The sequence below is a fragment of the Onychomys torridus genome, chromosome 2 (assembly GCF_903995425.1).
Source record: "Onychomys torridus chromosome 2, mOncTor1.1, whole genome shotgun sequence".
Lineage (NCBI taxonomy): Eukaryota > Metazoa > Chordata > Mammalia > Rodentia > Cricetidae > Onychomys > Onychomys torridus.
Genome location: NC_050444.1, coordinates 53851054 through 53868374, shown reverse-complemented (window position 1 = coordinate 53868374; position 17321 = coordinate 53851054). Strand labels below are relative to the sequence as shown.

At 40.0% G+C, this 17321-nt stretch overlaps 1 protein-coding gene across 2 annotated transcripts in view; it reads right to left on the bottom strand.

Annotated features, from left to right (window-relative positions):
- Map3k7 (mitogen-activated protein kinase kinase kinase 7) overlaps nucleotides 1-17321 on the bottom strand; it is a 60603-nt gene that overhangs the window by 29626 nt on the left and 13656 nt on the right. For both annotated transcript variants that reach the window (XM_036177758.1, XM_036177759.1), the window contains exons 3-11: nucleotides 15776-15841; nucleotides 14511-14556; nucleotides 12791-12929; nucleotides 10588-10712; nucleotides 7990-8118; nucleotides 6030-6160; nucleotides 4733-4814; nucleotides 1668-1798; nucleotides 1014-1143 (exon numbers count right to left, since the gene is read on the bottom strand). In XM_036177758.1, coding sequence (XP_036033651.1) covers nucleotides 1014-1143; nucleotides 1668-1798; nucleotides 4733-4814; nucleotides 6030-6160; nucleotides 7990-8118; nucleotides 10588-10712; nucleotides 12791-12929; nucleotides 14511-14556; nucleotides 15776-15841 — 979 coding nt within the window. The remainder of the gene's footprint in view (nucleotides 1-1013; nucleotides 1144-1667; nucleotides 1799-4732; nucleotides 4815-6029; nucleotides 6161-7989; nucleotides 8119-10587; nucleotides 10713-12790; nucleotides 12930-14510; nucleotides 14557-15775; nucleotides 15842-17321) is intronic.

The following is a 17321-nucleotide window of genomic DNA, read 5'->3' as shown; positions in this document are numbered from 1 at the left end:
GGCATGTCTAGACTTGCCTATGTGTGATCAGAGCTTATGTGTTCAGACACTGTTAATTTCAGATATTCTTTACTGTCTAGAGGCTTTTAGTGCAGGTCAATAAACTCAGTGATTGTGATTAGTTTGGACAAATACAGTACAGTTTATCTGGATGCCACTTTCTACAAAAAGAACACACACAATCAGAATATTTTACTTAGAAAACAACTAAGTTAAATACATAAAAAAGTCTGTATCTATAATTAAATGATATGCAGATAGACCAAAATATCCTCTGAGGAGAATTTGTAAGATTTTGTTATTTGTTAACACTTCCACATTCTCCAATACAATGTTTATTTTTATAACTCATACTTCTCTAACCTTGAAGAATCAGAAATAACAAAATAAGACCCAACTAAATAGACACCACTAAAAGGGAACCTGGTTAAAAAAGGTGCTGGCTGCCCAGGTGACAGAACACCATTCTTCTGCATTCTGGCCACTTCGGCTATTGTAACATTTTAAGAGCTGACAAAATGTAAACACCAGCAAAACCATGTTTGATGAAACTGCTACCATCTCATTTTATCACCAGATAAGCAAACTAAAACTAGCTCAACTATTCTTGCCACTGGCAGGAGAGAGGGACCACAACACAGTTCTGGAGCACAATTTTCCGCCATGACTTTTTGTTTCTGGGCTAAGCATAAAAACAGTGGTAAATTACTCAGTCACTGCAAATATTCTGGTATTTCAATTTCTTAGAGCTAGTTTATGTTTGAGGAGAAATATATTTGATAAAATCTGTAACTAGGAAGGTTATTTTATAATTCAAGTAATTTTTAGGCCATATTTCTCTTATTTATAAAATTCAAGCCAAATATACAAATTTGCTGTTGGAAGTTTAGAAAACCCACTATAAACCTGCTATCTGTGTAAAAAGTGCATAGAAGACACAAGCCCCGGTAGCCCCGCTGAAACAACGGAGTATCATGGGAACCGGGCACCTCCCTTGGGACTGCAGCCCTTACCTGCAGCCGCAATGACCCTAGCTTCAATCTCAGACATGTCAGCACTCATCCTCTTGCCCTCAGAGGTCGGGGGCAAGCTCTCCACACTGCTCCCACGAGAGGCTCCCAAGCTCAGCCGTCCGGACTCACTCTGTTAAAATCAGAGGTCAATCTCAATTACTGAAGTTCTTTTGATGTAGAGATTCAGGGCAGCCAAAGAGGAAGATGACAGAGGGATTTTTATGACTATGGTACTGTTCTAAAAGAGGGAATTTTATACTGAGAGGGAGCTAACGAAGGAGAGCAAGCTCAGATACTTGTCGCTCAAAGTAATAAAGCCAACAATGTCCACAATACAACCAACCTGAACGGGATGAAATGACAGTCCCATGAAAACTCCTTAACTGGCCCACAGAAGCAAACCGTATTTCACACTGTTCACAGGACCCTTAACTAGGGATGGATCACATGGAGGAAGGGGCAGGCATTGGTAAGAGCAACACCCAGTAGAAAGGAAAACTGCTTGTTTGGTTACAAATGGCAGCAAAATTTCATGTCTCTCACCATAAGCTCATTTGTCTGGTGCAGGAAGAAAACTTAGAATTGTTACATACATGACAAATAATAGGCTCCTTTAGTATAATGCTGTGACTACTAGTATGTTTAATAACAAACCTGTTGCTTTGCCTGATTTTTCAACAGTTTTGACTCTAAGCGTTTAATAGTATCATTTGTGGCAGGGACTTGTTCCATATTAGTGTCACTTTTATTACTGGTATTTGTAGAAGCGATGTCCATGAATGAGCCTAGGAAAGCAGAAACATTTATGACTTCAGGTTGAGAATGATACAAATGCCTCATTCAATAACTGATAAGATACACTTAAAAAAGACTTTCACACCAATGGAGACATCTTAAACAAGCCCATTGTAAATAAAGGTTACAGACAACACAATAAAGAACCATCAGTCTTCCAAACAGATGAGACTAACGTAAGGGTTCACCTGAAGTAGAACTAAGGGTTCACTGGCTGAGATGGGGAGACCAGAGGATGAATGAATGAGTTTGGAAGACATCCTCAGAACTCAGTTTGGAAAGCACTGTTTGAGTCCCTACTAGAACTCATGTTCTGGATGTAAGAGGGTGGAATTCAGGTATAAGATGAAACAAACATTCTTTCTCATCTGGGCCCAGGCACTTCAGGAGCCACAGGTTACTGTGCAGACATGCCAAGTCCAAGAACCACATCACAAATAAGAAATCCCCAAAACAGCACAGGAAGGCATCAAGAAACCCAGTTACAAAGATACTAATGTCTTAAGGGTAACTTCAGGCTCCTCAGGAACATACACTTTGCCAAAAAGCACAACAAGAAAGGCGGAAAAAGATGCAGACAAACAATGCAAAGATGAGTGCACATGCAGAGGTCATTGAGGCCCAAGGTGCCAAAGGGCACCAACCATAAACTTCGTCTTCCTGCTTTCATCGCTCACTCCAAGCTCGGGAAGCAGACTTGAAGTTACATGGCTAAGGGTTGTAGGCTCCACCAACCAAAGCCCAAGGTTTAAACCAAGGCTGAGGCTGCAGCTCCAGCTCAGTCTCCCAAAGGTGCTGGGCCCCTGTGAAGGCCCCATAGAAAAGGCTTCTGTCAGCCAATATGAAGGTAGATGGACTGATGTGACATACCCAAACACTATTTCCAGATGGTCAGTGGCCCTACGCTGTTCTTATAAATAAACATGAGGCAAGCTCTCCTGAGGGGTTGGGGGGGGGGGATGACGGTCAAAGTCCTGGTATTAGAAGAAGTAACCAAGGAGATGGAGATGAATGGCTAAGTGAGTAAGCCAATGGCCGAGCTCTTGGCACTCTTGGCACTTAGAGCTGAGGAAATGTGGAATGACCAGCAAAGAAAGCCCAGAACAAGCTGGGGACAGTCTCAGAGACAGTTTGTGTAGCATTCACACGTCCTGGCTTTCACTTGTTTTGCAAAACAAAATAATAGCAAAACAATAACTACCACAAAATCCCTAAATGACCAGAAATGTAATGTGAAATCCAGATTAGTATTAGGTCCTGCACAGCAACTTTACAGAGTGTAAGGAGTGATGAATGTACCCAACCTTCATTAGCATCAACTGTGACTATAAAAGTGCACTCATTTGCTGTAGTTATACAGAGATAACTGGTGACCTCCATGACAGTAATTCTGCAGTGGCAGTTGTAAGAGAAGTCTAAGTGAAGTTGATGCTAGAGAATGGGAAGAGGGGAGCTAGTGCATCTGAATACACTGTATTTGCTCTGGAAATGCTCCCAGTGGAAAGGCGAAATAATGAGAGAAGAGAAAGCAATCTCTCTGCTGGAAAGGGTAGATAGGGCATAATGTACAAGCATAGCGTCTTGCCTCTGACTAGAAGCATGGGCAGTGAGTTGTAAAAGACAGAAGACAGAGAAGGTGGGAACTGATCCATGTAGCTACGAAGACTCAGGGAACTTGTAGGAGCTGTCTGTCTTCTGATGACTCAAACATTCTTAAACAGAAAACAAGGTCAGACTACGTCAGGGACTAGAAAGACAGCTGAGCTTTTAGGAGAGTGCTGGGTGACCGCACAGTGGCACTAGGCACTCACCTGAGGACAGTCAGTGTGTGCTGTCCTCAGCCACATTCGGGGCAGGAGGAAGCTGAGAGCCAGTTAGGCCCGGAACTTAGCTAAGCATGCGGGAGAGAGGAATGCCACCACTGAGTAGGACTCCCGATGGATGATCATCAACCAGAATGAAGTGAGGGATGAAGGAACAAAGAGCCTCTGGGAACTGAGGGTCAGTGAAAAGGGGGGCACCATCAAGGACTGAAAATCAGAAGATGAAAAAAAGGAAAACACAAAGGGAGTTCTGGAAAAGTTCACTGTGGAATTTCAGGGCAACTCAAAGGTTTTCAGTAAAGCTGAATTTAAGCATCATTAGCTAAACAAAAACCTCCAAACAAACCAACCATCTCAAAGTGGGGGAAAGAGACTAACGAAAATACTTGTTGGCAAAAGGTGAAATTTTCAAGTGCAACATACATATTGACATGTACAAGTGTGTCTCTAGATGAAGTCAAATAAGTAAGAAAATGTCATTTATTTGCAAAGTGCCATCTCTCTAAGTTGAGTGCTGCTGTTTCTACTGTTTTTGATAACTTCAAACTACCACTTCTACTTTATAGTTCAGGAAACTTCTAATTAAAGCAGTTTCTTGCGGAAGTCTCTTTAGAGAAAAACCAAAAAGCAGAACCGAGTTAGTGAAGAAATCTAATGTTCACAGTAATCTGCAGTCTTGTTTGACCCGTGGTATCCACAGAGAAACTGTGGGGTGTGGTGGCATGTATGTAGTCTGAGAATTCACGAGGTTCTTGAGGCACGATCACGACTTTGAAGTTGGCCTGAATCATACAGTGAGTTCTGGACTATCCTGGATTCAAAGTAAGACTTTATCTCAGAAGGATGAAATTAGGAGTCACAGCAAGATAATATTCAATCCTTTCGCCCTAACTAAGCAGGAACTCTAGACATGGAAGCAGGTCTTACATAGCTCTTTAACCTCAGGACCATCATGGAGGAAGCACCTGGCTACTCAAACTGCACTGAATCCACAGAAACAAAGGACGTAAAATGCAAACATGGACATCATCCCTTTTTTTCACGACAAACTTCATGGGATAGAGGGGAAATCCTGATGTTGCTCTGACGCCATCCATTTACCTGTGCTGGTGGCTGAATTGCTCTGCCCTTCATCAGAGTACTGACAAGGATACTGTAATGGCTCGTCCGCTCCTGGAAAGTACTGTAGTAAAAGCAAGCCACAATTTAAAATGCCTTTAGTACAGGGTAAACCCTGTTACATGAACTCAAGAGCACATCTACATCACTGCTTTAATTTAAGGAGCACGAGAGGCGGACACAGCTCTGTTCTCCCTCAGGTGTGTACTGAATGTGGGGCAACTTTTTTCAGAAAGCTAGCTGTGGACAATGCCATGTACCTATGTAAGCTCTGAGATGACAGGAAGGGAAAGTCCTCTAGAGGAGCATACAGAATAGAAGGCTCACTGCTCCTAAGTACAGACTTGGAACAGTGACATATACTGAAAATTGTTACAAGGACTGTTAGTCTGACAAATGGCAGTGAACACCTCTGAATCACCTTTAGAACCAGTATTTTAAACATTAAGAACATACCTTATGGGAGCCCCCTTATGAACTGGGGACATAATACTGAAATTAATTACCTAACAGTGAAAGTAAAATTTAGGGGAAGATTTTGTTTTTTCAAATTAGACAAAATATGGGTGGACAGTTGTAATTTGACTTACACAACCTAAAGTTTAAGTGTAAAAACTTGAGTCAAAGCTACCGCTTACGCTCTTGTTGAAAAAAATAATCTATTTTCAATAAAGGAAAAAAAAAGCCCTAAAATATTTGAAATAATCCTAAAGTGTTAAGATAGGTAGAGTAGGGAATTTGATTATCTTTTTAAAAGGGTTCTTCTAAATTAATTCCATCAGACCGAGAAAAAGGTTGACCTTCTATTGGCATCTGAAAACACTCACTCAAAAGCCAAAACAGGAAATATTAAAATTACTCAAATACATGTTTCTTAAAATACCTCCCCAGCACACTAAAAATGACTGTATTTGGATGAAAAGCTGATGAACTTAGTTTAGTTTAGCATGTTATTAATCACATGTAGGCACTGAGAAGCTGTAGATACCTATACTAGCATCTTCCATACACTCTGGAGCCCAGGAACAAAACGCTTATCTATAAACGTTAGTGTGGGACAGCAATCCCAGACACCTCATCTAACCATCTTGCCATTACAGACTTAAATATTTTTCTAAAATAATGTTTTCTCTTCTGATAATGAGTAATAAATGACTATTCTAACTTTAAAACCTAGGAAAGTATAATGCAGAAGTAGTTCCCATTCCTTCAAGCCCATTAAAACTTGGTATATATTAAAGTCCCCCAAACCCAAAGCCCCTCAAAAGAAGGATTATACCCGCATCAAGTGAGTCATTATTTTCACAATTTCCTCCATTGAAGGGCGCTGAGACGGGTCCTTAGACCAACAGCGGGTCATCAAACTCTCAATGGGCTTAGGTAAATTTTTGATCAGTGGTGGTCGAGTACCTACAATTGAAAATTAGAGGAAGAAAAGAATTATCTACCCAAAGAGCAGTGCAAGGTTTTTATAGTTTATTTCCAACAATATCTGAATTAGCATTTTTGGTCTTTAAGTTGACCATTTATTGTATCTATATATTTTCACAAAGGGAAAACTATACCAAAGTGACATTAAATTTTGTAACCCATGGTGATACTAACAGAGAGAACTAAGACTACTTCACTTGGGCTAGGTGTACGCTTTTACTCAGTGCTTGTGAGGGAGGCAGAGGCTGGCAGAGCTCGTGGGCTCTAGTTTAGGCAGGACTGCAGAGTGAGACTGTCTCAAAACCCCAGTTGAACTGTCACAAGCATTCTTTCAACAAGTAGCAAAGACCAAATGCTCTACAAGAAAAACAAGTAGCTGACTTGAGGCAAGATGAATTTTCAGACCATAAAATTTCGAGAGTTTGAAAAAAAATCTTCCATTTATAGAAAGTGGTCAACCACAGTGTCACACTCACTGACTTTCCTCAGCTGTGGTATGGCACTCAGTCTTCCCTCACCTATGGTGTCCCACTTCCTTCTATTAACCAGTATTAGACTCACTGACTTCCGTAAGCATGGGGTCACACTGACATCCCTCAAGCATGTTGTTGCACACACTAACTTTCATCATCTACAATGTTATCCTTACTCACTTTCCTCGCTGTATTGTTACACTCACTGGTTGCAGTTAACCGTTTTATAGGATGACAGTGCCAACTCTTTATAATTTATTAAGTCTGCAATGGCATTAATAAGCTTCCCCTACTTGAGTGGCTTCAGATACAATAAGATTTTCAGAGGCTAATCAGTCAACAAGTTAGTTCTTTCACCCTGTACCTCATTGCCAATTATTTGCTGAGAAATGCTAGACAGAGGAAGCACACTGTCTTGGTCAAGGCTCCTGTATTATCTACAGTGACACTACAGGATGTAATAAAGTTAGCAGAGGAAATTGATACAAAAGCTAAGGTTACTCTGATGGTTTTGTTCGGCTAGTCTACAAACTTTTTAAAGTTAGACAAGTTGTTTGTTTTTTGATCACCTGTGGACTAATATACAAATATGTACCCACTGGAATGATTAGAGGCATGTGAATTAACAGTGATGCTGCAGTTCCTTCATAAAGAGTTTCTTTATCAAAGAAAATGTGAAGCACTATTAGTGAGGAAGATACCCTAACACATCTGTGAACAGAAGCATTACTGGAGGTCAGAAAGACATAACACTGTGCCCATTAAGTCACTATGATGAAAAGTAGGAGCACCTGAATCAGAAGAAGCTGCATTTGGACCCCAGCTCCATCACTTACGACTTGGGATGTTAGTACATGTAAGTACTGTTGCGAATACACAAATAAAATGTGTGAAGCACTGAATGTTGTGTCCTTTTGAGCTCAAATAATAACTCTTACCAGCAGTTTTGTGTTCTTTCCTTGATGAGAGACTTGTTTCCCCAGGACAAAAGGGGACCAGCTTCCCAACTATCTTAACGACAGGAGAGATTTCATTTATCTACTTTCCTGTAATGCTTCTCTATCCCCGAGAGAGACTAAAGGTGCTGGCTAAGTACTGACAGTCTTTTCCTAATCTCTGAAGTTGGCAGCCTCAGCCCTATGCAGAGGGTCTAAATTCTCCCCACCAGAACAGGAGACAAAGAAAGGTATGGAGAGTGCTTAGGGAAGGTGGTCTGGTATACATGGTCTACATTTCAATGTCAGGTATACACAGTCTCTGGGGAAGAGGATGGGAAATGGCTTTCCAAATAGGAAATATACAAAATATATTAAAGAAAAATTTCTTTTGACAAACCATTATGAACAGCCCACATGATTCGGAAAGCTGGGCCACCAATCTCATCAAAGGGTTTCCGGCGTGTTATCACTTCCCAAAGAATAATACCCCAGCTGAAGACATCACACTTTTCACTGTAATTGCTACCTACAAAAAAAAGGCAGTGTAATCTTGAGACCTGTTCCAAAGGAATCACAGAAACAATTAGTTTCAAAAATTTTAAAGGAATGGGTATTTTGGATAAGAGACTGTCACACACAGAGTTAAGCAATTACTTTCTTAAATTTTTCAAAATACAGTTTAATGAATTAAATATAAACAATATATTCAAAATCTACATGAGAAAGTCATTATTTTCTACTTTTTCAACAAAATATATTGGTCTTCTTCTGTGTGTAGACTGGCCTCTTTTATAGGCATAGTTCGAAACACCTTTCTATTTCTTTCTGTAAGTTTTCAATTCCTCTTTGAGAACAAAGTTTATTTATCTTTATTTTATGTGTATGAATGATGTTTTGCCTGTATGTATGTCTGTGTACCATATGTGGCAAAGTAGTCATCAGGCATCCTAGATCTGGAGTTATAGACCTTTGTAAGCCTTCTGTGGGTGCTGGGGATTGAACCTGGGTCCTCCGCCAAGTGCAGCAAGGGCTCTTTGCCTCTGAGTTATTGCTCCACCCCCTCAATTTCTTTTAAGAGTGCTTGCTAGGAGATGGAAGCGAGGGCCATTTTCATACAAAGCATATGTTCTGTGACTGAACTATATCCCCAGCTCCTGTAATTTGTTACCTTAATACTTCTCCTGCTCTGTAACAGACAGCATTCTTTGCCATCAGAGTAAAGCACTGTTTTAATTTAGTGGCTTCCTCCTTAATATATAGTTAAGAAATTTAAAAACCACAAAGAAAACTTAAGTGATTATTGTGCCACTGTAATGCATAGAAATTGACATTAAATAAGTGACTAAATTATTAGAAATGGGACCTACATTATCCAGATGAAAGAAAGGCATTATTTAATTTTATGTAATTAAACATCTTTAGTCAAACAATGTTTTTTCAGACAGGGTCTCTTTGTATAGCCCTGGCTGTCCTGGAACTCACTATGTAGACCAGGCTGGTCTCAAACTCAAAGAGATCTGCCTGCCTCTAGTCCAACAGTTTGTAACTGGCCTTCGAGGAAATAACAGTGCTAGTCAAGCGACAAGCTGCATAGCATTTCCTTTCTCTGGGGGTGGCTACACACACAGCATCAAAAAAGTTTAAAATTCACTGAAAGAAAGAAAGAAAGAAAGGAAGGAAGGAAGGAAGGAAGGAAGGAAGGAAGGAAGGAAGGAAGGAAGGAAGGAAGGAAGGAAGGAGAGAGAGAAAGAAAGAAAGAAAAGAAGCAAAGCACTACCCAGTGGTGATAGCACATGCCTTTAATCCCAGCACTCTGGAGGCAGAGGCAGGTGGATCTCTGTGAGTTCGAGGCCAGCCTGGGCTACAGAGTGAGTACTCAGCCAGGGCTACACAAAGAAACTGTCTTGGAAAACACAATAAAACAAAACAAAACAAAACAAAACAAAAAGCAAAGCCCCTAAGTAGAGTCTGATTCTTGAATGTGTTTTGAGTATTATGGCATTCATACAAATGGAGATTCACACAAAGCCCATTTCTTTAGCTCAGTGTCTCTCATTTGAAAGAGAACTTGTTTTCAGATAGAAACTTAAATATACAGACTAATCTTAGGACGTCTGAGTGAGCTACGGAGATGTAAAAGAAGCAAATGTTAGCTTACTCTTTACGGGTAGATCTCAGTACTCACAGTCCTTTTAAGGCTCACCTAAACCTCAGCACTCTTAATTTTTAACTGATAGCAAATCAGTGGAAAGATACAGTTCATTCTCCTTATTTGGGCATATATATATACACTCTATTAAGAAGTCTCTATAATCATTGAACCACTGCTCTCAGGGGAAATACAGAACTAGGTTCCTATGTATCTTTGTCAATTAATCAATATATGTCCTTGTCTTGTGTGTGTGTTTAAAGACTCTTCACCTAACACTCCAGTAGTTCATTAGTGTCAAACTCATGGGACTCCAGAGCATGTCGGAGAGAACACCTGCTAACATATATTTTCATGTATCTAACATATTCAAAGCTTCCTTGTACTTAGGCAGCACTACTCCTGGGGATAGTGTAAACAGTAAAATCACCATGACCACCAACAAAAAAAGGGAAAGCATGGGTCTGAATATATTGTAAAAGGGTCCCTTATTCACCTTATCAGAGAAACAAACATGGAGAGTGCTGGGTATGACTCAAAGTGTGTACTGTTGTACATGATGACCTTACTTCTGGAATAGTTCTGAAAGCATCTCAACTAGTAGCAAGTAGACAGCTTCCCAATTATGCAACCCGTGAACAATGAGGATTGGCTGTACATATGTGTGAATGTGCACAGAAAATGCCCATTTAAATTTTGCCATAAAATCTGGCATCTTAGGTTATATTCATTTAAGACCCCTTTATGCACTATTCAGAAGTACACTATATAGAGTGTTGTAAAAGCATCCTGGATTTACATAAATTATGGCAGATTACCAACCATTTCATGCTTTTGTGACTGTACCTTCAAAAACTTCAGGTGCCATCCAAGCAGCACTCCCTTTATTATTGGTCATGTGTGTCTGGATGTCACAAGCTGTACCAAAATCACAGATTTTCAGAACTGTCCCACCTGCAACCAGCAGCAAGCTATTGTAAAAGATTCAAAAGTCACAATGTCAGTATTTGATTTTATAGTAAAAGAAGAGATAATCATGGAACTGGAAAAAGCTAAGTTAAACGAATGCTATCATTATACTTCTATAAAATGTTACTTGGTCACTGTATAATGGCCTAACAGTTCAGAGGAATATCAGGAAAAATTAAATGGTCATAACCTAGAGGTTGGGGAGACCATCATATTCAAATTTTGATGTCTCCATCTTTAGTCCCATGACATTTCCTGACCAAACGAACATCCCTTTGGTTCAGCTAGATACAGGTTTAATAGCTTTCTATAGCATAGCACTATAGTGTCCTGGAGTGGGAGTTTAATCACAAACATTTATTTCTAAAAGAATAGCAACATAACATGAAACAAATAATCTAACTGAAGATAAAGTAAAACAGATCAATACAGAAGGAAATCAATAGTATTGGTTTATGTGTTTTGCAGTGTAGGAAATTGAACCATGGGTCTTGTGTATGCCAGACAAATGCTCTATTGCTGAGCTACACCTCTATACCAATGGTTCTTATTTTATGTGTTTATTCAGTGTTTAATCTCAATAGCATTTCTGAATTTAGAATGGTGTTGGCAAGGCGGACTATGAGTCTCGTATGGTTATGCTAGCCTAATAAATGCTAGCAATATTTCATAACTTTGGCTGCCTAGGTGATATGACTCAAATACAACTACCAAAGAGTATCTTTTTACTTACAAATTTTACTTTTGATAAGAAACAGATATAGAGATGGATCATAAAATGTGCATAACCATACTGCAGTAACTATTCAACAGAAGAAAACTTGTAATTATACATCCTATTAACTTCTTGTATGTAATGTTCTACTTAAATTCTACTTAGAGATCTAGAAAATTCTTTTAATTCAATGTGATTATAATAAGAAAATAAGCCACAATTTACAATGTCATACTACCAATCACTTTTGTCATATTTTAACTTTCCTATGTATGTAATTCAACAACAAACTTTCTCTCATTGTTTTGTCTAGATTCTTGTTCAACCCTTTTAAAGGTTCTTTAAGTATCAGGATTCTCACTCACTATGGAGAAATCTGGCCTTTTGCATCTCTACCCAGATTCAGAAATGCTTCTGCTCAGTCTCTAAGAACAAGAACACCAATGGCACAGTTCTGCAGTGTCCACCATGTACAGACCCCGTTCTGGTTAGAAGTGTGGCAGGCCACTGGCACAGTTCTGCAGTGTCCACCATGTGCAGACCCCACTGTTAGGAGTGCGGCAGGCCACTGGCACAGTTCTGCAGTGTCCACCATGTGCAGACCCCACTGTTAGAAGTGTGGCAGGCCACTGGCACAGTTCTGCAGTGTCCACCATGTGCAGACCCCGTTGTTAGGAGTGCAGCAGGCCACTGGCACAGTTCTGCAGTGTCCACCATGTGCAGACCCCACTGTTAGAAGTGTGGCAGGCCACTGGCACAGTTCTGCAGTGTCCACCATGTGCAGACCCCACTGTTAGGAGTGCGGCAGGCCACTGGCACAGTTCTGCAGTGTCCACCATGTGCAGACCCCACTGTTAGGAGTGCGGCAGGCCACTGGCACAGTTCTGCAGTGTCCACCATGTGCAGACCCCGTTGTTAGGAGTGCAGCAGGCCACTGGCACAGTTCTGCAGTGTCCACCATGTGCAGACCCCGTTGTTAGGAGTGCGGCAGGCCACTGGCACAGTTCTGCAGTGTCCACCATGTGCAGACCCCGTTGTTAGGAGTGCAGCAGGAACAGTAAGTCAGACTTGTCTCAGCTCTCAGAAAACTATGCAGGAGCAATTTTACACAGTACAAGTACAGAATGGGACTTATGGACTAATAGATTCTAATTATAATGTAGAGCTGCATTATAACATTCCCCACAGACAACATTCTAAAACAAAAGTTTAGATAAGTAGCTAGATGATAAACATTTAAGTAAAAAACACTCATGTAAATAAAAAAGAAGAGAAAAAGAAAGTCAAGAGTGACAATTACCTTGAATTAGGGATGAATTGGGTTTTCAAAAGGGGAGAAACCAGTGTCACACCATTAAAACTTACTTAGGAGGCTTCAGGTCCCTGTGAATTAGTGCTTTGGGCTGCATGCTGTGCAGATAAGCCACTCCTTGGGAACACTGTAAACACCAACTCATGGCATGGGCAGCAGTGTAGTAAGGCAATGGTTCAGCACCATGCAGCACTGCAAGAGAAAGGCACAACAAACTAAAAAGAACTTTATTGCACGTAACATGGAACACTAGAAATGCAACACCAGCAGAACACAAACGGGGACTCTTTCACGAATATTTTAGACTTGTTCTAATTCTAAGCCTTTTCTAGATTAAAACAACAACATGTTTAAGAAATTTTAGTAGATAACTTCCAAATGGCCATTGAAATGAAAGAAATACTACCATACTTTTAAAATGGAGTATCTTTCATACAATCACATCAACTGTAAGCAACCCTTTTCACTGTGAGGGAGGAAGAGAGGACAGCAGTAAAATTAGATGGCCACACCATATGCTCACAACTATACTGTGCACTGTAGCTAGAAAAGTTCTCTTAAGTAAAATTAGATGGCCAGACCATATGCTCACAACTGTACTGTGCATTGTAGCTAGAAACTAGTAGTTCTCTCAAGTAAACTTAGAGTGCTATACACACACTAACAATGAAGAACATGGTAGTGAGTGTAACTCAATGTTTATGTAAAATAATGGTAACTTAAAGTAAATACTGTCGATTTTCTAAAGCTTACAGGGACAACTCCCACATAGATGAGGATGGTATTTGTAGGTTGAGAGCTTTGTTCCATAAGGGTAATACAAGCACAAAGTTTTCTTTTACAGTAACTGTGGTGGTTTGAATGAGAAGGGCTAGTAAAGACTTGTATGTGTAAAAATTTGGCCTCCATATGATGGAACTGTCTGGGAAGGATTAGGAAGAGGAAGCAGTCTATGAAGGCAGGCTTTGAGAATTTAAGACTCAGCCATGCCAGTGTGCTCTCTGCCTCCTGCTTTCAGATAAAGGTGTAAGTTCTCTCTCTTTTTTTTTTTTTTTTTTTGAGCTGAGGATCAAACTCAGGGCCTTGCGCTTGCTAGGCAAGCGCTCTACCACTGAGCTAAATCCCCAACCCAGGTGTAAGTTCTCAATGGTCCCAACTAACATACTTGCTGCCACAATGCCACACCCTTTGAAACTGAAGCCCAGTTAAATGCTTTCTTTAGTAAGTTGCTTTGGTCATGGTTACAATAATAGGAAAGTAACTAAGACAGTAACAATTTAAAACGTTCTGTGAAGTGAAGTTTCACCATTTTATGTTTTGAAAAGAATGCACAAAAAAGCATGGTAAAATGAAATACAGCTGAAGAGTTCTAAAATGAAGGCTCAAAACAAAAAAGATAGAAAGAAAAATGACTGAGCAAATTTAAAAATCTATTTAGGGGTTGGGGATTTAGCTCAGTGGTAGAGCGCTTGCCTAGCAAGCGCAAGGCCCTGGGTTCGATCCTCAGCTCAAAAAAAAAAAAAAAATCTATTTAAAAAGCAACTGTTACTTCAGGCTTTGACCATAATAAAATATTGTTAACTTGAAAAAATGTATATAAATGTCATAGCATCTTTCTTGCTCTAAGTCCTTAGCAGTAAAAAAGACCGAACAACAAAATGAATTCTGAACTCTGATGGCGGATTGTGAAGAACAATAGGTAATTTAGTTTTCATTAAAAGCTGTCCAATTGCTTCAATCTACTAGCTAAAAGCAGGTTTAGCTGATACTCACCATTGTACAAAGAGCCTCCTTCAGCATATTCCATCACAAGACATACCTAAAGGAAACACGTCAAATTAACTGGAGTGACACTGTTGGGCCCTCCCTGCAGATAATTTACTTCAACTGTCTGACTGCCCTGAAAATGATTCCAGAGCCAGATATTGGGGTAAATGTTGAAAGATCAGAGGGACAAAGGAACAAGCCACAGCCACTTCTCGCCTCCCCAATTCCACGAATCCTGACTTGTCTCTGAGTCCTCAGCCCAAAGGCTCTTGTTCCTGTCTCCCCAGCCATTTCCCTTCCTTCCTAGTGCTGGGATTGATGGCACCTGTGCTTCCCAAATACTGGTAGCAAAGGCATGAGATCTCAAGAGCTGGGAAGAGAGGTGTGTGCCTCTCCAGTGCTAGGATTAAAGGTGTGTGCCACCACTGCCTGGCCTCTATGTTTAATTTAGTGGCTGGCTCTGTCCTCTGATTCTCAGGCAAGCTTTATTTGATATATATATTATATACATATATATATGTATGTGTACACACACACACACACACACACACACACACACACACACACACACACACGGATCAGAAGGCCAAAACAGAATCACAAGACCTTTTGAGGACCTTCACCAGTGCAAATAAAGGCATGTTCTAGGACATCAAGTCCTAAAGTCCTATAACAAGATGAGTTACTGGCAATGTAGGTTGGCGAGGACAAACAGATGATTACTCCATGACAGCACAGGCTTTTATTCATATGGGGTCTAGTATAGGAAGAAGAGCCCACTGCTTGCTTACTATAGGCCTGGGTAGTTCCAGGGCAGAAAAGAGGAAAGGAAAGGATTGAAAAGTTTCCTTTTGTGGCCCCTCATTGGCCACTGTCAGGTTAGCTAAGGAAATAAGACGAGTGATAACGTAAGGAATGTCAGGTGATCTCTCTTGGCCAGCAATTACTGGGGTCCATAGGTTGGGAAGGAAAGAATTTAGAAAAACAAGTTATATTAGCTCTGGAAATTAAATCAGTTTTGAGAACCGTTGTTTACGCAAGAAGAAGAAGAAGCTTTATAAAATGATGTGGCCAAAGCTAACAGGTACCTGAGACAAACTCCACCAACAACTCCACTGTTAAGACTAGGCAAATGAATTGCAGAAAGTGTAACATTTTCAGAAATAAAGCTAAGATAAAGCAGATCAAAACAGCTTCACATAGTATATAAACTGTATACACTTGCCACACTGTTTCCTACAGTCTTATGGAACAATAGGAGGAACACTTACTGGATTCAAGCAGGCTCCATACAACTTTACAATATTAGGATGGTTCACACGTGATAACTGCCGGAGCTGTAACAAATTATGGATTCTTAAAAGGTGCTAGTTTTTGAGATACTTATTTTACCATGCTGTTGAACTCTTACTGTCATATAGAACATCTGTTTAAATCATTCAGTAACATCTGTTCACCAGGTAGCAAGCACTATGGAAATCCCCTGTCCCTGCCTGGAATCCTTGTCCCACAGTTCAAGTGGGAATATAGACATAATCCAATATATTAAGATAGAGAAATCACTAAACCATGCACAAAGTGCTGTAATGGGAGTTAAGAACAAGTCAGGACAAACACAGAAGAAACCAGCTGCCAAAAGTCTGGGCATTATCCCAGATATGGCATTGACTGAGGTACCCACACTAGAAGCTGTGCTTGCTACTTTCATTAGAGCACAGCTGATCAATTTACCCTTCTGTATGTGTTCCTGGATTTCTTTGACTCTGAAGATAGGTACTATTACTTCCATTTTAAATATGACACCTTGAAGTTAAGTTCCAGAGAGAATAAAACAGCAAAGCTGTTAAAGATTCCATAGTCAGGATTTGAACTTCAGTTTTTAATTTTTAAAAATTTTTTTTAATAGTTGGAATTCATGAATTTTTTGTCCTAACAGAAACTATTATGTATTTATTGTATATAAATACATTCCATCGTGGTAAAACTCTAGAGTGAACTTCACATAGCACATTATTCAAGCATTTACTCCTGTTTTCTCTGAGTTATAAAGTAGATGAAATTTGTTGCTGTTGTTTACAAGGCATAAACTGAGAAGGATGACAAGAATCTGAAGTGAGACAACAGTATACAATTTTGGAAGTTGACAAGCTAGAGACTAGTAATAACTGACCCAGAAAACCTACAAACAAACCATAAACAAGCAAAGAAAACAAGAGAAGCAACATGATTTACTTCACAAAACCTTGTTATGCAGAAGAAACTCAAAGTAATAAAATTGATGTTACAAAGGGTTTACCAATAGCCTTGCTTAGGAGATAGGAATCACACAAAGTAGAATTTAGTTAAGGGATCACTGCCTCCAAAATATCCCCAAGATAAATAGTGTGCGAACCAGCCTGTTAGAGATAAACAAAATTTACAATGCTGGATGTAAACATTTGCTCACCAAGATTCACCAACCATTTATGCCAATCCCCACATAACATGCCTCTGGCAGCTCGGGGGCAGCATAGGGTCACAACCATTGTTAAGTCCTCAGCTGCCATAAAGCCCTCATGTCTCTTCTTGAGAAAAACATAATTCTGCCAGAAGGGCAAGAAGACCATGGATAACAACCATATGAAAAGAAAACTCTGGTGCTGTGTAAATCTCCCATGTGCACAAGTGGCCAGACTTGTGGTCTCCTGTATTGTTTAAACTGTTCCAAGTGTAACCTGGGCCTGAGACCTAAAAGAGTAAGGATGACAACATATGTGAAATGCAAAAGCCTACTGTGTATATAAGTTAGAAAAATCTCCAGTTTGAGGCGGGCTCCTC